This window comes from Lonchura striata, chromosome Z (genome assembly GCF_050655825.1).
Source record: "Lonchura striata isolate lonStrDom1 chromosome Z, ASM5065582v1, whole genome shotgun sequence".
Lineage (NCBI taxonomy): Eukaryota > Metazoa > Chordata > Aves > Passeriformes > Estrildidae > Lonchura > Lonchura striata.
In genome coordinates, this window is record NC_140740.1 from 63,253,357 (window position 1) to 63,272,868 (window position 19,512).

Consider the following 19,512-nt stretch of genomic DNA (forward strand, 5'->3'; position numbering starts at 1 on the left):
TAATTTAATATAGGGACTGGAATTTTTGAGACTTCATTTTAGAAAACATAATATCCCTTTCAGATAAAAAAAAAAATAAGGTAGGCATCACACTAAGAATAAACTCAAAGCAACCCCCACACTCAGCAGCCTGGGACATTTCAGCTCCTAAGCTTCCTGATATCACAGGTTTTTGAGATGGGTTGCTAGAGAAATATATTCCGTAAAACAACCTAAAGATAATCCAAATGTAATCAGTCAGACATGTAACAACCAATTCACTGCCCTTTCAATACCTAAATGAAAAGAATTTCTCTTTCACAGTTCCACACTGCAGTTCCAGGAGCTCATGATTTCTCTGGGATGTACAGCAACTTGTCCACTAATTGCCTGTGGCAATTGGAATCTTCCCCATTTGTGAGCCACACTGGTGAACTAAGGCAAGAGATTTAGGCCTTGCAAGTCACATCAGAGCTGTGGCCATCTCTGGTGATGTCCTGAGTCAAGTAAAGCACTGCTTATCTGGAGCTTCACTCTTGTGCAACTTATGAACTCTCTTCTGTATTCTTGGACCTCTGCTCTACACAGAGCTGAGTTAGGCTAAGCTATTAATTGTCCACAAAAGAAGTTTTTGTCCCAACCTGAACTACAATTTGCTCTGCAATGTGTAAGTTTGTTTAGCCTTAAAATATGCATTTTCTGACCTTTTATGACCTTGCTTAGAATTGAACTCACACCTAAACACTGATCATCTGCTTTACACTGAGTAGGGCGCCATCCCAATGTCTTTTGCACAGACAGGCACACAAAGCGTTTGCATGCACTTCAGCAGAGAACAAGAAGTATGATACTGTAAATCACTGACCCCCTTCTGCTCTTGTGGATCTTTCCCATCAGTGTCTCCTGAGACAGAGAACTTCCCAGCCTTTCACAAATTTCTTTCACAATTTTCTAAATGGTTAGCCTGTAATCTGACTGAGATCAGACTGAGACACAAGGTTATTCTCCATGTGTAAAAGACATTACAAGAAGCCTTCCACATTCTCTGGGGTTAACACAGAAGATAATGGGTATCAACACTCCAGATTATTTATGCTTGTCTTTCTAACATCTTCCTCTTTGAATACAGTTTCATTCTTCCACAGACATATACTTCCTATCTAGTTCTGTCTCAGTTTTATTCCAGAAGGAAACTGCTTTACAAGATGCCTTTTTGCAAAATATCCTTCCTTTCAAAGACATGGTGAGAGCCATACAAAGTGTGTGCTGCTTCATATTGCATCCACAGATAACTAATCCTTTAAGTAAATTCCTCAATGCTTTCCATTCTGTATGACCATTCTTGATATAATAAGCTCTGAATTTTCTACAATCAGGAATGAGAATCTAAAGTGAATTGTCTAAACAAAGTTTTTAGGAAAGTGAGAACTGGAAGTAAATATACTGAGCACAACAGTCTTCCATTGCTGTTTGCTTTCTTTCAGTAAGGATTTGGAAATGCTCAACTGCAGTTTGTCTCAATATTTAAAAGTATTTAAAGTATTTTCAGTACTGCAGAGCTGTGGCAATTCTGTGCTGTGAACTTCCCCTATTATTCATTTCTCCCATTCTGAACATCAATTGTCACACAAATATCTATCATTTTGCTAGGTGTCACACTGATTGTGGTACAAGTTTTGAACTAAGATTTATACTAGCATTTTTCCAAAGTAAAATGTTTGCTTCATCACAGAGTGGTTTGTGTTGTAAGGCGCCTTCAAAGATAATCTATTCCAACGCCCCTGCTGTGGATAGGGACTCCTTCCAGGAACATGAACAGGTTGTTCAGAGCTCCATCCAAACTTGAACACTTGAACACTTCCAGGGATGGGACACCCACAGCTTCTCTGAGCAGTCTCTTGCAGTGCCTCATCACCCTCATCATAAAAAAAATATTCTTTATGTCCTATCTAAACCTAGCATTTTCAGTTTAAAGTTTAAAACAGTTATCCCTTTGTCCTCTAAGTACAAGTCCTTAGAAAAAGTCTTACTCTGTATTTCTTTGTATACTGAAAGACCACAGTAAGGTCTCCCCAAAGCAATGTCAATGGAATAACTGTGGAACTATTTCCATATAGGATAAATAAGTCATGTTTAAGGGTATATATAAAATCATGAGAATCAGCACGATCAGAACACAAACTAAAACTTCCTAAAACAAGGGTATCTAATATTCACCTATACATGGTATCTTTAAAAATATAAAGGATCTGTAGTTGATTGTTTTGAATGCATTCCCTTACATGTGTATCACTGAATGGATAATGGAGGCATTATGGTAGGTCATCTGCTTCAACCTTCCTGCTCAAACAGGGTCATCCTAGAGTAGAAAGCACAGAATTGTGTCCAGATAATTCTTTAATTTTCCCAGTGAGGAGACCCCATACACCCACTGCTGTGCACAATCTGTTCCAGGGCTCAGTCAAGTTCTTCTTTATATTCAAAGAAAAGGTCCTGTGCATCCATTTGTGCCCACTGCATCTTGTCCTATTGCTCAGCACCACCAAGCAGAGCCTGGATCCATCCTCTTGATGCCCTCCCTTCAGGAATTTATTGACATTGATCAGGTCCCTTCTCAGTCATCTCCTCTCTGTGCTCAACAGGCCTCCCTCCCTCAGCCTTTCCTTGTGAGATGCTCCAGGCCCCTTGTCAGCTTTGTTTTTATCCACTGAACTTGATCCAGCAGCTCCATGTCTTTGTTGTGCTGAGAAGCTCAGAAGTGGACATAATACTCCAAACATGTCTCACCAGGGTTGAGCAGAAGACCAGGATGATCTCCCTTCACCTGTTGTCACTGCTCTTCCTCGTGCAAGCCAGGACAACACTGTCCTTCTTGGCTACAAGGGCAAAATTTGGGGTTTTTTGCAGTACTAAAAACTCAGAAAAATTAATTAATTAAGTTAAAAAGCTTAATATGGAATCCAAATTAGATATTCATAATTCACAGGGCAAAAAGGGTTCTTTAAGCATTCATACTAATACTTTTGTTTCCATGGCTCTTATAGGAAAGACTCTTCTTGCAAAGAAATAAAACACACATGAGGGAAACTTGCTTTTTAAGGAAAAGAAGTAGACCAGAATCTAAAATTCTGACACATATTAGTCTTGATTTTCATCCTGAAAATGACAAAAATCAAAAAGTTTCAAACACAATGGTACTTCACATCATGACACGATTAGATTTTATTTGTTTCACATTATTTACTTACTTTGAATAACACTAAGTTGACAGAAATCTCCAAACAGTAGTCTTAAAATTATGACTTTTCAGATAGGAATGTAACTCAACCCTAGCACATTCCACTGACTTGCTCTGAGGTTCCATCAACAAAGGGATAGTGCATCATTATCATTAATAAATTGTTACCACTGTACTGATGTTACACAAAAATTTTTAAAAAAAAAGAAATCCCCATTATGTGTCAAAGAGTTTAGTCTGAAACCAGCTGTAGTAATGCTAAACACTTTGACAGTAGCAGATAGCTTCTTCACAAGTTAAATAGGAGATTAAGGTCAATATATGAGTAGTAAAGTCACAAGCTGAGAAAAAAAGTAACTCAAGGGTTCCACAACAGGAGAGCCTTCAAAGATCTTTGCATAACCACAGTGACTTCTCTAGCCCAGAGTATAAAAGAGTGCAATAAGCTAGAAGGACCAAGTGAGAAAGTGGGACCAAAACTACACTTCAGTGTCAGGAAAAGGCAGAGAAGACTATTATTTACTCCAGCTGGACAAAGTTCCACATATAAAAGCCTACACAACTGAAAGAATGAAAAGGTAGAGCAAATACTGGAGCAAATAGAGCACTTAAGAAACACCAGACAAAGAAGTCTGCTGCACTTCAGGCTCAAAGTCAGCACAGAGAAAGTCACAGGCTCGTTGAGTGGAATACAGCAATCCAGTCTGGCACCAGGTCAACAAATGAAAAGCAAATTCTTTGCAGCAGCAAATATGTATGCTCCAAAATAAGAATGTAACATTAATAACCTAGGCGTTTATTATACAAAATGCATAGAGAAATAAAATACATCTTAGAAACTGATTTAATCAGACTCATGAATCTCAGCTTTAAACTAATAAATGTTAATCGGAAGAAAGGCCCAGTCCTGCAGACTTTAAGCACAATTACTTGCAATGGTTATGACAGTACTTCTAGCACTGGAGCAGTAGTCTGAAGGCCTGATTCTCAAGTTAGGAACGCCAGTGTTAACTCCTAAATACTGCTGGTGGTACACTGTTGCAATATACCCCATAAATGAACTAGATGACCCTAGAGACCATGTCAGTTTACCTTCATTATGCAGAGAGTATTTGTAAAGCATTACAGAGAGCTTATGACAAATTTTGCTTCCTGAGTTTTACTAAAAAGAAGGCAGTACTGAAGTCAGTTGTAACTAGAAGTGAGAAAGAGACTCAGATCCATAGCATCTTATAATGTTATTCATGTTTTAACCACATATTTTCAAATTTTGCAATCAATCATGATCAGTCTGGGGATCGTCACACCTTCAGCAAAGCCAAAGTTGCCACATTACTGCAAGACTGGGCTTCTGTTCCATTCAGTTAATTAAAATTGCTACAGGAACTAAAAGAAAATAAAACTTGTGCACTACAGCTGTGCAGTACCACCATAATGTTAAAACCCTTTAGCTTTTATTTCGTAGATGTGCAGCATGGCTCTAACCCGTGGGTATTTATGACTGATGCATCTGCATGAAGCTTCTCATGAATGTTGCAAGCTTCTGAACATCTTCTACAGTCACTGCATTATATAAAGAGGCACGGATTCCTCCCACAGACCTAGATTGAAAATTAGAGAAAAAAAAACAAATCCAGGAAAGTTTTCTATATTCTAAAAAAATACATTAATAGCAGTCACAGACATTTAAATCTATTCCTAGTCAAAAATTTTAAAATTCACATTTATGTGCATGGGAAGCAATATTTAATTCTTCAAGGCAGGCTTCCAATCTACAGAAGCTTAGTATTTATTAGCTGTTTACAGCTCCAAAGCTGTAGCCCAATGATATCAAAAAACTAATCCCACAAACATTATTGAACATGGGAAAGAACTCTTGCAACCAGGCAGACAAGCGATCTGAGAGATTTTATACACTGATACAATATGACCTCAAAAGATATCTGGCGTATGCACAGAAGCAGATTTGCAGAAGAAAGCAGAATTAAGGATAAAGCTCTCTGAAGCCCACCTCTTCACCTAAGCAGTAGCTGAGCCACCAGCAATCTCTGAGTACAATCTCTAGACTGCTATTCTCAAGTGTTGCCAAACTAGTGTTAGAAACAGCTTATGCATGAGAAAGGCTGGTAAGTCAATGCGCAATGCCTAGTGCTATACCACTGTAGTAATAGTTTATTCTGCACAGGACAGAGATTCACTTGACTAATACTTACCGATGTCCTTTCAGAGATATCATGTTAAGTTCCACAGCCTTCTCAAGAAATTTCTTTTCCAGAGCTTCATCACCCTTGACACTGCCAATGCGGAAAGGTACATTCATTCTGCTTCGGTTTTTTCTCTCCACTGGACATCTAGAGAGGTTGCAGAATGTAATACTTAACCCACTTCATGCTAAATTTGAATTTCAGATATATGCAGTTTGAGAAATTAATAATCACACCTGTTTAGAACCAAAATCAATCCTTCATAATCAAAATTGTAATTATTTTATGTAAAAGAAAGCAATCTTCCTTTTTTAACCAAGTATAATAATAGAAGTGGTAAAGTATAAGGCTTATTAACCCTTCCTGTCATACTCAGAATCATGCCAGAGAAATGGACACAAGGCTTGTATACAGACCAAATTAAATAAATAAAAAGAAAAAAAAAGAAAGAAAGAAAAATAAATAAACAGTTACTTTGGATAGGTAAGGTAATTACAGGGAATTTTAACTAAGTCTAAAGCAGTTTCTTCTCTTCCTCTTCAAAGACTGACACTTCTCAACTAGTCAAAAGTGCTACCAGAATCACACTCAGCTAAACAGAAATAAAGGAAGTATAAGAACACAGCATAAGTAAATTTTCATAGACATTAGAAACGTCTGTTAGTGATTTCAGTCCATCTTCTAAATTAGCACTACTCAGAATCATGAAGTAGAGAAGAAGTATGTCTAGAACAAATCTTGCACTGCATACATGGCCACAACATTATATGAGATGCATCACAGCTCCTTAATTTCTTATAATACCATTTAATCTGAAGTGGATATGTGCAATTTCTCTTCAACTATTTTGTCAAGCTAAGAAATTACTGGGGAAGAAGAGAATATTTAAATATCTTTTTTAGTGTTTCTACTTATAAATGAGATCTGAGGCCTTCATATTTATTTTTTTCCAGGGCTATGATGTAGATTCTTGCAGGCATTCAATATAAATGAGTTTTCATAAACTGCACGTGGATTTCATACCTATTATTATGCTATTTGGAAAAGAATGTGTTTCATTCTTTTTATTTCCTCTCCTGTTCCGTTGTCCAGATGTCTTCATGATGAAAAGAAAAAAGAGTCATCATAACACCTTCCTGTGCAAATCTTCTACTTCAGGTTCAACCAGGAAAATAATGTTTTAAAAGGCCTATGCTTCTAAGCACTCCCATATCTGAATTACTGCAGCCATGCTTTAGTTTTTAGAATATCCAGTTGCTACTGAATATTCTATCCAGGCAATCTGATGTAATTCAGTGCACAGACATTGAAAAACAAACTACAAATGCCACAGAGCACTTCATGGAAGAAAGGGTCCATTTGCTAAATGGCCTGTCACATGGCTTTCTCATGGAAGTGTGCCACAGATTAAGTGCCATGTTACAGCTGGGAAGGCAGCTTCAAATTAAGTCTTCCTTTTAGTTATGGATACAATTTAAAAATTCACAGTCTTAACTGTATTACTTAGGAAGCTGCATACAGCTCACTTAGTGAAGCTTGTTCTGCTTTCCCAACTGACTATTTACCATCCATTTTGCATTTCCCACTCATTGCCTTACAGACCAACTTGCCAGATACAGATTTCTGTTTCTCAAAAAATGTTTTTTTCAAGGCTTCATTTGCTTTCTGACGTTTATGAAAAGCCCCTGGGATTTCCCTAGAGTAGGATCACAATCCTGATCATGGTGGTGCTAAAAGCAAAGCTGTTTTCATTAACTAAATGAATAAGAAGAATGTATTAAATATTCTGATTAAACTTTATCCCTGACAATTATGATACAGACAGCTTTAATTTAAAATCCAAATTTAATTTGCTCTATCCTAACTTGGACTTGAAAGTAAATTAGGTCCTCCCACTGTTGCTTTTACACTGAAGGTGAAAGAAAATCTTTTGCAGTTTCATGGTCAATTAGTAGTCTGAGCTTGGCAAATATTAAAATTATTACAGTATCAGCTTTTTAACTAGGTCCTGTGAGCTCAAAAATACCTTGCAACTCTATGTAAAAGTCAAGAGGATTAAATCTGCTTTGGAATCAACTGTGCATAAAGTACATAAAGAAAATGTATTCCATTTTGAGGTCTGATCAGTGTTTCAGAACTTAGCAGAATTTGCTAATAAAAATGCTCTGCTTGACAGAGAAAAAGCAGAGTCTTTGACTCCTGAAAGGGGGTAGACAAAATACAATGCAAAGGGGCCTCTACAATTTCTTACAGCAATTTTCTCTGTTTTGGCCTATGTGTTACCAAGAGTGTCCATAAACATACAAACCAGAATCTGCGTATCTGTTCTTTGTATACTCTTCTCCCACGCTCCTGTTTTATTAAGTTTAGAATAAGTTTTTAGTAGGGTTCACTACTGATCTATACACAATAAGGTGAAATAACTTCCTTCTGGAATGAGACTTATCCATGGACAGCTACCAAGAGAATGGTCTGCACAAATAGTCTCTAGGAGTCCTCAAAAAAAGTGAATTCAAAAATACAATTAAACTCTCCAAAGTTATGAATGTTTGGTTATGTAGCAAATATTGAAGCAAAGGGGGAAAGCACAGCAACTTACACATAAAATCCATTAGATTTGTCTATAATATCATAGATCATCCGTGACTTGATTAAACTGAGTTTATCCATAGCTGCAGCTCCACCATTATTCTTTATCCATTCCAGTACCAATCCCATGATATAAATACTGCCAAGGGAAAAGAACATTTTTCAGTTAAATTATTCAAACAGGAAAAGAAAAAGTCTTGTCTAATAGTTCACAAAATGTTTCAGTAACAAAATGCCATGTTTGATTTAAGGGCACTTAAGATTAAAAAATCAAAACCTAGACTATTTTACAAGTTATGACAACTCTAAACAGACAATGTTTTCTGGATGAAATATCCTGAAATTTAAATGCCACACATATCTGTTGGACCTGTTTTAATCCTTTGTACCACATAAGGACATGTTCTGCAGACTTCCTGCAGCCCAGCCAGGCTCCCAAAGACATCCCCAGACATGATGCATGCACTGTTAATTCATTGCCCACACAACTCCCTGTCAGGTCCAGCCCAGAAGGATTACACAGCTGCCTACAAGGAGCCAGATTTAGCAAAAAAGTTAATACCATTTGCCCTGCGCAGCTGCCCTAGCAAAAAAAAAAACCCAAAAATCTCAAATACATGTACATTAATATGCTAGAAACGTAACCATATTTTCACAAATGTTAAAAATAAGAACTCTAATCCCATTTCTGTCTACAAAGACCTTTTGCTCACATGAACAGTGAAGTTTTGTGAAACAAATTATGATGTATCACACTTGACTGTTACCAGTCAAGTTCTTAGTAGAGATCTGGAAGCCTACTGGTGTCACATGGCTTGAGACCAAGAATTCCAATGCTAGTCACTAAGTGCAACATAAAAAAATCCTTGACGCCTTTTGCCTTTGTGCTTTTGCTACAAAACTCAGCTTGTTCAAGTTCAGACATTTCCCACGACTACAACAAATAACATAAAAACCTGCTCACAAGTTTTTATGGCCTATATACAACAAGTTCATTCTTATGAATCCCTTCATTATTGATTCCAAGGGAGTGCTCAGAGAACATTACCCTAAAAGTTTCCTTAACACATATCTTGTAGGAGGCTGTTTTAAATTTTGCTGCTTTTTATTTCTAAAGGGATGCTAGTACCAAATCCTTGAAGACTTCCAAAAGGCTGCAGAATAACCAATGTTACAGACTGACATTTATAGGGAATACCTTACTGTTCTAAGAGCAAAATCTTGCCACATTTATGACATCACACTATCAATTACACCAGTGTAAATTATTTAAGTGAAGTATAGACAATGCCCTTGGCAAATATACAGGGCCACATTCACATCTTGCCCTCACTTCCTTGAGCAAACTTTTTGGACAAGCGAACTCTTAGAAGTCAGCCTTAGAGTCATTCACAAAAACCCAGACAGCTGAAACCTTTTATCCTTCTTTTATGTCAATCAAAATAAAGTTTCTGGAACAATTTTAAGTGCAAAATGCATTTCAGAGCTGGCAAATGAGATTTTTATAGCAAAATCATTGTTAATTTTAGCTAAACAGATTAGGGTCAAAGAATCAACTATATAGTGCCATGAGGTTAAGCCGTTAGCATCACCTATATTTAACATCTTGCTGAAGTAGTTTTTGCAAATTTAGTTTATATTTCTTGCTTGTTTGCCAGCAAACAATTAACAAGTGCAAGGAAAAGAGCAGAGAAAAAGAGAACTAAGAAGCTTTGCCAGTTCCTTAGACTGGAACAGGCAGTTAGAGCCAAGCCAAACAGATGTGCATCCTGCCAACATTTCAGTCTGTTACATTCTGGATTCTGGAGCATACTCCAATGTGAGTCTGTAGCATGAAGTGAAATCTGGCAAGATAGTGATGAGAAAGAAGAAACTGTTAATTCAACTTTATTTTCAGTTCCCTTAACCACCCACTACTCTGTTAAGGCTACTGTCAGATACTGAGTAACAGCTAAAACAGCACTTTCTCTTCAGAAGTTCTTTGCAATGGCTAAAATAAGGCTGCAGAATCTGATTTGTTTTGCTTTTCAAATCAGAGGAACAACACTGTGTCCAAGTACTGAGATTAAGTAGAACTTCAGTTTTTCAAATGGAAATAGCTTTGTACTTGGAAAACATGAATGGCCGGATTTAAAACCTGGCATATTCAAGTATACAGTGTCCAAAAACAGTATGTGTGACTTGGCAGTCAGGCAAATAATCGATCATGAAACAGAGGTTTCATCAAGCACTGGAAAAGACATACATCCTGCCTATGTTACAAATCTACACTGAGCACTCCAAAATCTGGAAACACTGAATAGCTAATTCTTACTGGGCGTACCCAGCCAACAGGGCAGACAGGCTGCCAGTAAGAATGCATAATTACAGCACTATATACTGTACAGTATGCACACAACTTGGGGGAACAAGTTCTGCACTGTAAAATGTAGCATAAACAAATGTTCATAAGATTTACTGTTCTGTTGATAAAGATAGCTGCTCCTATGTCATGGCAATAGTACACTACAGTGACAATCAGCAGATTCAGAGATACTTAAATTCAGTGAAATTTGAAGTGATACTAGTTGTAATGATGGGATTAAGTTATAGGGTTTATACAAAATCACTGAACTTTGGGCCTGTACAGTTCATTTAATGCATGTTGGAGATCATTAGGTAACCTAACTTTGTAATTCTGGAACATACAAACAAGCTATAAGAGTTGAGACTAAATATCAGTATAAAATTCCATTATGAAATTATCCTGAAAAGGAAACCTTTATTATCAAAGTAATTTTAAAAGCTTCTGGGAAAAAAAATAACTAGATTTTTTTTTTTTAAATAATAATTTCAGAGGATGCTGGCAGAAAAATTCTTCAGGATAAGAACAAGTAGATACTACTAGCTCAACAGCTAAACATACTAGTAGTAAATCACCATTTCACTAATTATGAGAAGCTACAAGATAGCAATTTTTAAAAAGCAAGCTGCAGTCTGATCTGCTTCTTGTATAATAAAATCATCAGGTACATGGCAATTTTATGATTTTGATTGCTAGCAATGTTTATAAAGCTAGGTCAATTTTATCTTTGGATTCCAAACCAAACACTGTGGCAGTCAAAGAATTACACAAAACTCTGCAAGAGAGTAAAAGCAAAGAAACTACTAAAATGCCTTTTTAAAAATTCTTCTACAGTTTCATTTCAAAACCAACAGTAGTGAAAGATGTAGAAAGAGCAATAAATATTTTTAAATATTAAAAGAGTACATATTCTTGTAATATATTATTTAAAACTTTAATCACAATATTATTTACCATTTTCTAATAAAGAAAGTCAGTGAGGATCTGGAGGTTCAAATGCTGAGAACAACATCAGGAAGAAATTAATTCAAACTGTATTTAGGATCAAGAGCTAAGTCTGAGTGCCAAATTATGTCCTTGCAATGAGAGAAGCATCACCACTGAATTGGCTAGAGCTGTGCTCATGTAAACCAGAACAGCATCCTGAAACTTCTACAATGGAACTATGACATGTAATATTTACTCTGAAAAAGGTGACATCTTCTGTGGCCGAGTCACACTAGGCAATGCAAAGCCTACTAGTCACACTGCTGGACACTTCCCATGTTCTCACAGGAATCACATGAAACACTCCCAAGGTATCAGTGACTTGAGGGCAAATATGCAGCTTTGGAAGCTTTTCTAGATAAGACTGGGAGACGGCAGTGTGGCAGCTTTCTGAGTAAGGGGTATCACATAGCAGGGTGAGTTACCTGTAGCATGGTGGAGTGTTATACAATGAGCTATTTGCTGCCTGTGTTTTGTAATCCAGTACAACAGGGCATTCCTTCAGTGCAAATCCCAGCAAGTCCTCACGTACTATTACAACAGTAACTCCAGCACAGCCAACATTCTTCTGAGCACCAGCAAAAATCACACCAAACTTTAAAATGAAGAAGAAAAGAACTTGGTACATGCATTCACTTGTAGATCTTATTACTGAATAATATCCCAGGCATACTAGTCAGCTGAACATAACAAAGAATGTGCTGAAAATTAGCACATTAGGAGAGTTAGCAGAAGTTCTGGTTTCAAAGTGCACTTAGTTTGCTAAATGTATATTTAATAGCTACAAAAATTCTCAAGACAGCCTGTTGCATTTCACACTACTCCAGGCAAATTCCTACACAGTTCACAGCATTTTCAACCCATCTAGTATTTCAGAAAAATTATCATAAACTCCACCTGTAAAAAGAAGCAGATCAGAAAAGGAGAAGCTGAATGCATTAACAACTACTTCCTTTTGCTACACACAGGTAAGAAAGGTCAAACACACTATTTCACTAGTCAATAACACTTCTACTCATAGTATACTTTACAAACATAGTAACTGCCTATGTACTATCTGTGAAACAGACACCAGAATTGTGAGGCAGAGGAAGTTTTAGGAGCTTAAAAGAGGTTACAGATCTTTCATGTAACAGGCAGGATTAAAAAAATTTATTAACAGTACCCTGCTGTACTATCTACAGACTAAATATTATTTAGAAGATATTTATTTTAGCTGTTATTTTATTTTAGCAGGTACTTTCTTCATCAGTGAATATCAGACTAACTAAATAATCTTGGGCAGCTATTAACATGAACAATTTCAACATATTTCAGTATGTTTTTACAAGAAAAAGGAAAAGTGACCTTGAAATCACAAACCTGAAATTTCAACACCTCTATCTATCATCAGATATTCAATTAACAAAATGCGACTTTCTTAATTTCACCGCTCAGCATCTCTAGCCATCCAAACATTTCAAAGTGCTTCACTATATGCATTAAATTTTGAAAATGCTTTGTGCAGGTCACTGTGTCCAATCGTTTACCTTGGAAACATCGACAGGTTTGGACAGGAAGTTTGATGACATATCACAAACCAAGACAGCTCCTTTGACATCAGGTACAAAGTCAAACTCCACACCATGAACAGTTTCATTAGCACAGTAGTACACATAAGATGCATCCGGATTAAGATTCCAAGTGCTTGGGTCAGGAATGCCTAAAAGACAAAAGAGAAACTCAGAGGTCACTGCAGACAAGTAATTTTCTTGGCATGTAGTTTTACCTGAACATTAAATTTAGTGCCAACAAAGAACAATTTTGACACTAGACTATTAATAGTCTATAGACTATCAGTCATGTTGTTACCAGGAAGATAATGTATCTGCAAAGCCAACACATTCCCAAAATTCTCTGGTGCATTCCCAAAATTCTCTTGTGAGCCATCATTAAGTTTGAAAAACCTTTTGATTTTCACCCCTTATTCTTCAAATTATTTTCCTCCCATTTGCAATTGCAGACTACTGTCCTAGGGGTTCAAAACAGCATTTCAAAGGAATTCAGACACTAAGTAGAATCTTCCTGCTGCCTTCAGAACCATGAAACATCCAGATTCTCACCGGCAAAGTTCTCTATAAAACTCTGTTTCAGTGCAATCCCAGAAGCATTTGAGTCTTGCCCAAGCTGAACAAACACAAGGTCACCCACCTTTCTCCCACTTTAAGCTTTGCAACTGATTTACCAAACTAAGATCTCCTCTGTCAACAGGCAATATACAGGCATGTCCTGACACCACAGAACAGGTTTGACATAGAACAAATTGTTGCTCTCCCTTTCTTTTCTCCTCCAGGTCCTGATAGGAGGTGGAGGGAAGGGTGGGAGATGGCAGCATTGACTTCATCATTATTTACTGCCTCTCCTCTTATCCACAACTACGAAATGGTGAATTATACTCCCCTAGACTGGACAGTTGTAGGTTCAATTCCTTCCTGTGCCTCACAGAATATAAACATACTTTCCAAGTTAGTACCCTAATTGCCAGTTAATACACTAACTTATGGGGATATTCTTTGTCTTGCTGCCACTCTTTTTAGTTCAAATGTTGTAATTTGGACCAGAGGGAAGAAAAGTGAGCAAAAGTAACAGGAATAAAAATTCATGTGTTCCTGCTCCAAGAATTATTTATGTATATTCAGTAACACATTGGTGGGAAAGAATAATTTAGGAATCCTTAAAAGCAGGTAACAGAATTCAAGTCTCCCATATCCTGGGTCAACAAGGTTAAAATCTCAGAACTGCTTCTGAATTTTAGAGCAATCTTATTACAGAGTGTACATTAAATTGAAATATGTCACAATATCCCTCTGAATAGCTTAAGAACTAAATAGAAAAAAAACAGAGATTCCAGACAATTTCCCTACTTAGACACTTTTGTCTTGCCACTTATTACCTGGCATTTGTTCAGCTCCATTTCAGCATTTTTTTTTTCTGGTGGAAACTGTTAAGCCATTTAATAAATCTCCCAGTGTTGAACAAGGAGGAGTATGGCAGACATTCTTTAGAGTTCTGGGCAATCAACTCTAGTTAACATTCAACAGCCCAATAGCTACATTGGATCCATTTTTAGAGCAAGTCAAAAAACTAAGCATTCACATGGAGAGATGTAATCATCAACTTACTTGTGTAGGTTCCTAGTTTGGGATGAACAATATTTACTTTGGCATACTTCTCTGCTTCTTTAGCTGCTTTTGCCGACCAGCCTCCAGTAACCACATAATCTGCCTGTCTTCCCTCCTTTAAACCAATAAGGTTAAGCGGGACTGCACTGAACTGAGCAGATCCACCTCCCTGAAGGAAAATAACTTTGTAGTTGTCTGGTATATTTCTGCATAAAAGAAATAACCATTTATGTTATTCCCAGGTGACACAGGATGCATGCATAACTTTTCCTTTTAAAGTTTGATATTATGCATTTAACCATGACTGAGGAAGAACACTGTCATGTTAGAAGACTCTGCCTAGAGGTTAGATGAAGTCCCACTAACTTATCTTAGCACTGGTCTTGAGAAACAGATTAAATATTTAAGAGTAAATGCTGTGAATTTTAGGGATAAAAATTTGATGAAAAAAAGTTTCTTCTCCCCAGCCCTGACACTGTGTGAAACAAACTCACTCCTGAGTAGCTGTACACACAGACTTGAGAGACAAACCATCAAAATTTATGCTGACTTTTAATTTTATCTATTGGTAGCTTCATGACTTTTCTGCCATGAAGTCACCAAAATGCTTACAGTAGCACTTGGCTTTGAGACTCTTAAATTTGAAAGCGCAAGAGTACAGTAAAGTGTACATGCAGAGCAAGTGAAATAGTGTCTCATACAATCACAAAAAATACATATTCAAATATTTCATTGAGATCCCTTTGTCAATGATTCTGGCTGGACTGAGGGTGAAGCATTTGTGTTAAATGACCAACATTAGTAACTACTGTGAGAACAGTAATTCTAATCCATTATATATTTATTTCAGTTTTTTTTTAAATGTGTCATTCTATGAATAGGAAAAGGGCTCTTGCTCAGGGATTCTAACACTGATCCACAGAGCTTTTGTTAATAAAATAGGACTTATGGACAACATGTAGATCACATTTATATCACTAGAGAACTGATTTTTATTATTTGCATTTATTTCTTTTAGTCCATGTCCTTCATTAATTCTGTGAAGGTGACGAAAATCAAAATTTCAAAAAAACTCAGCTAGACATATAAAAAACATCTTAACCTAATAAGAATCCATTGTCACATGCAAAAATACAAGCATCAAACTTACATATAAGAAGATCAGCGTCTTCCTCAAGGTTATTACTCTACAATACACAGTAGCCATGCATGAAAAACACCACCAAAGATGTGCTCTTAAGAAAAGGTCTCCACATTAGACATTACTGATGCAACTAGCACACACATAACAAAAAAAATAAGAAGAAAGTAATTCACTTACAGCAATTCACGCATGAGATTTTCAGTTGTATTCAGAATTTTTGTGAAATCTGAAGACCGATGGCTCATTTCTTTGGTGGAATAAAGAGAAGAAATAACATGAAACAAGATGGTAATACATTAATTTGATTTTAAAATTGTTAAGCTTTAAACCTTTTACACTACAGACCCAAAATGCCTGAAGGTTGTCATTCCCAATTTAAGTACTTAAATAATCCTAAATACCCAAAGAACACCTATACCTGCAATCTTGTCTAGATACAGGCAAATCCTGTTCATTAACATTTGGCACCCACATGACCTTATCACCACTAGGATCAACCACATTTGTGGGTAAAAAAATAGTCTCTAGAAAGGTTTCATTCTTCCTCATGTTGAGAACCTTCTCTGCTGCTAATGCTGTAATAAGCATGTAACAGTATATACAAAGCACAGGAAAAGTACAGGTTTTGTTCTCTTACCTTTAGCAAGGCTTCCTCACACAGTAAAGCTAAATAAACATTAAGGACAATTACACAGTAATTCCTTTTAAATCCATAGGCTGTCTTCCATGTGTAAGTGTACAGTTTAAACATTAATCTGCATTGTGTGGAGACATCTGCATGTACTTTTAGCAACTAATACAATGCAAAACCAGCTTGATGCATAAATCATTTGTCCAGCTGGGGCTGAAAAGCCAGCCAGCAGGAGAGCACTGCCTTCCTAATGGGACAGATGCTATACATCTATATGGTATCTATACACATCTGTACAGACACACAGGTATTAGAAATGGAGCCAAAATACCAAGATCAGAAAGTCTAATTAAACAATTCAGTTAAACAACAAATTCATGAAATATGTAGATTTTTTAAGTCTTACCAAGAACACTTATACCAAGTCCTTTGTAGTCCACCAATTCTTTCTGTGCTTCTAATAATACCTATCAGAAGAAAAATATCCAGAACTAAATTAAGGGACTTTTCCACTACCTGGAGTCTCTGATGCATCATGCCTACACCAGCTACCCCATATTGCAATAAGTTGACACTTGTCAAGTGAGATTAACAGAACTATAGTTACCTATAAAATTTTGCTGTACCTAGAAACTTAAGGCTTTTCATAAGATAGCAAACTTAAATAATATGCTTGTTGTGGAGACAATGTTGTAAGTTATTATTTCAAATGCTACATTGCCAGATTTCTGAATGATTTCTAGGAATTGAATGGAACTCTTAACCTTTACAGAACACCTAATGTTTGCATATATACTTTCTAAGCAAGCATCCTAAATACCCACTCCCACCACTCCATCCTGTGTCCTTTCACTTGACCTGTGCAAATAGGAAAGCCAAAGTATTGAAGAAAACATAACCAGAAAGATCAGCTTGGGGAATTTGATATCTTAAACTGAGCCAACATGACAATGACTGGTTTCACAAAATGAAGTTCCACACCTTTTGGAGATGAGTCTCTATCTTATTGAAAGTTAAGAAAGAAATTAAGCAAAATTTTGAGAAAACAAAAAAACAGGTCACTAGCCAAGTAGTGTTTCAGCCATCCTTTTTTTTTTTTTTTTTTTTTCTCTGCCTTCTCCCCTGAGTATGAATAGAGTAGCATGAAATTCCAACCACTGGATCTGCAGCTTCTGATTTTGGTAAATTCTTGTCTGAGAGCCAGAACAGTTTGGATGCTCCTAAAGGAAGCAGGAGAAGTGGCTGCCCCAGTAGAACCAAACGAATGCTGCACATATGCACCCTAGCATCTGACAAGAAACTGCACACTCTGGACAATTTCAGGAATAAGAAATCCACCTTCTTGACCGGGTATCTGTATGGCCTGTCAACTGTAACAGCTGGCTACCAAAAGGTCAACTAAAAGATTGTGAAGTTTTAACCACCGCATTTTACAAGCAAACTTATCCATGACAGAGAAGGAGGCAAAAAAAGGGAGAACATGCAGACTGTTAGAGTAGCTCTTGCTAAGCTGCTTCATAAAATCCAATTCTGTCTATAACATTCTTTATCTGAAAATCTGCACATGCCTCAACAGACATCTCTGACACACGTTATAATCTGTTAATTGCTCCATCTTCTTGCTTTACCGAGTCTGTGTGCTTCATGGGCAGCATCAGCCCACGATCAAGAGAAATAAACCATCAAGGTGATACAGCAGCCTACACAAGAGCACTGCATTCTCAAGAGGGAAACTGATTAATAATAGGGAGCTCAGCTGTGCCCACCTGCACTCCTCAAAACTTAAATCCAGTTTTTAATCATTTCTGTCAGAGAATTGGGTATGGAGGCAGCGTCTGTGAGAGCCCCTTTGGAATCTAGTGCTCAACACAGAACAACAAATTTCTTTGCAACGAATTTTTTTGCAACCTTATCCACGGGAGGGGAAAGAAACCCAAACAAAACAGAAAAGAAAGTTACTCTGCAGCAAATCTGTTTATCTAAAGGATTTTTTTTAAGAAGTAACACAAAATAACAAAGAGTACTATGAATACCACAAACTATGAAGGATACTAAGAAATTAATCAAAAAAATTCCACAGTAGATAGCCCTTAAAAGGAAAGGCACATACAGTTCGGCAGAAACCACCCCTCTCTATATGTAATCCACGGCTGCTGATGCAACTTTCCAGAGGGTTGAGTGTACACAACATTCACTGTAACTTCATGTAGAAAAGCGTCTCGGGGAATTACCAATCTGTTTACCAACTGACAAATCTCACACTCCACAGAGCTATCTTTGTGCGCTTAGGTCCTACTTCCCATCCCAAAACTAACGATATAGGAAATGCTGGTACCACCAGTGCATCCAGCACTGAAAAAAAAAAAAAAAAAAAAAAAAAAAAAAAAAAAAAACCCACAAAAAAAAAAAACTAGAGAGTATTAGAGAGTATTCGAAGAACCACACTCGAGCTCCTTTGCAAAAATCCGAGCTTATCGGGGCAGCTCGTTGGAGAAGGGGGGAGACAGGAGGTTTCGGCGCTGTGCGGGTAAACTGCAATTACGATTTCTTAGTTTCCCCATCCCTCGCTTCGCAGCCGGAGTCCCGCGGGGCGCCGGGGACGAGGGCGCCCAGCCCGCCGTGCCCCAGCCCGGCCCCTACTCACGGAGCGCGGCAGCTTCGCCGGCCCGGCGCCGAAGTTCGCGACCTGCCGCCCGCCCTCGGTAGCTGCCATGCCGCCGCTCCGCCTGCTGCAGCCGCGCCGCGAACCCCGCCGCTATAAACCCGCGGGGGCCCGGCACTTTCCCCTCTGTCCCGGCCGCCCATTGGCAGCGCTGCCGCGGGAGGCGGCGAGAGCGGCGGGAGGCGGCGAGAGGGGCGGGCGGCGAGAGGGGCGGGCGGCGAGAGGGGCGGGAGGCGGTGAGAGGGGCGGGAGGTGAGAGGGGCGGGCGGCGCCGGGCGGGCGTGTGGGCACAGCCACAGAGACACACAGACACAGAGAAACACAGACACACACACACACACACACACACACACACACGGTGAATGCACGTCACACTGTAACTTCCTGCCTGTGCTTCCCCCCCACGCGGGTACTGCAGCAGCGCTGGGATGCTTGCTCCAAAAGCAGTCTGCGTGAATGCGCGAGAACTTAAAAGCAATGACGATCCACAGTTACAGTGAATTTTAGGAGATCCTTCATATGAAATGACAAAAGGCAACGGACAGAAACTGATGCACAGGAAGCTCCAACTGA

The 19,512-nt window shown here is 38.0% G+C and overlaps 1 protein-coding gene across 1 annotated transcript; it reads right to left on the bottom strand.

The window, feature by feature from the left end:
• Positions 1–3,174: 3,174 nt before the first annotated feature.
• On the bottom strand, positions 3,175–19,010 carry PSAT1 (phosphoserine aminotransferase 1). Its single transcript, XM_021530537.3, has 9 exons — positions 18,922–19,010; positions 16,684–16,744; positions 15,824–15,893; positions 14,503–14,708; positions 12,871–13,043; positions 11,767–11,936; positions 8,021–8,149; positions 5,431–5,568; positions 3,175–4,818 (listed from the first exon to the last, which is right to left on the bottom strand). Exons 1-9 carry the CDS (start codon positions 18,988–18,990, stop codon positions 4,713–4,715), a joined length of 1,122 nt encoding a protein of 373 aa, XP_021386212.1. The 5' UTR covers positions 18,991–19,010; the 3' UTR covers positions 3,175–4,712.
• Positions 19,011–19,512: the final 502 nt, after the last annotated feature.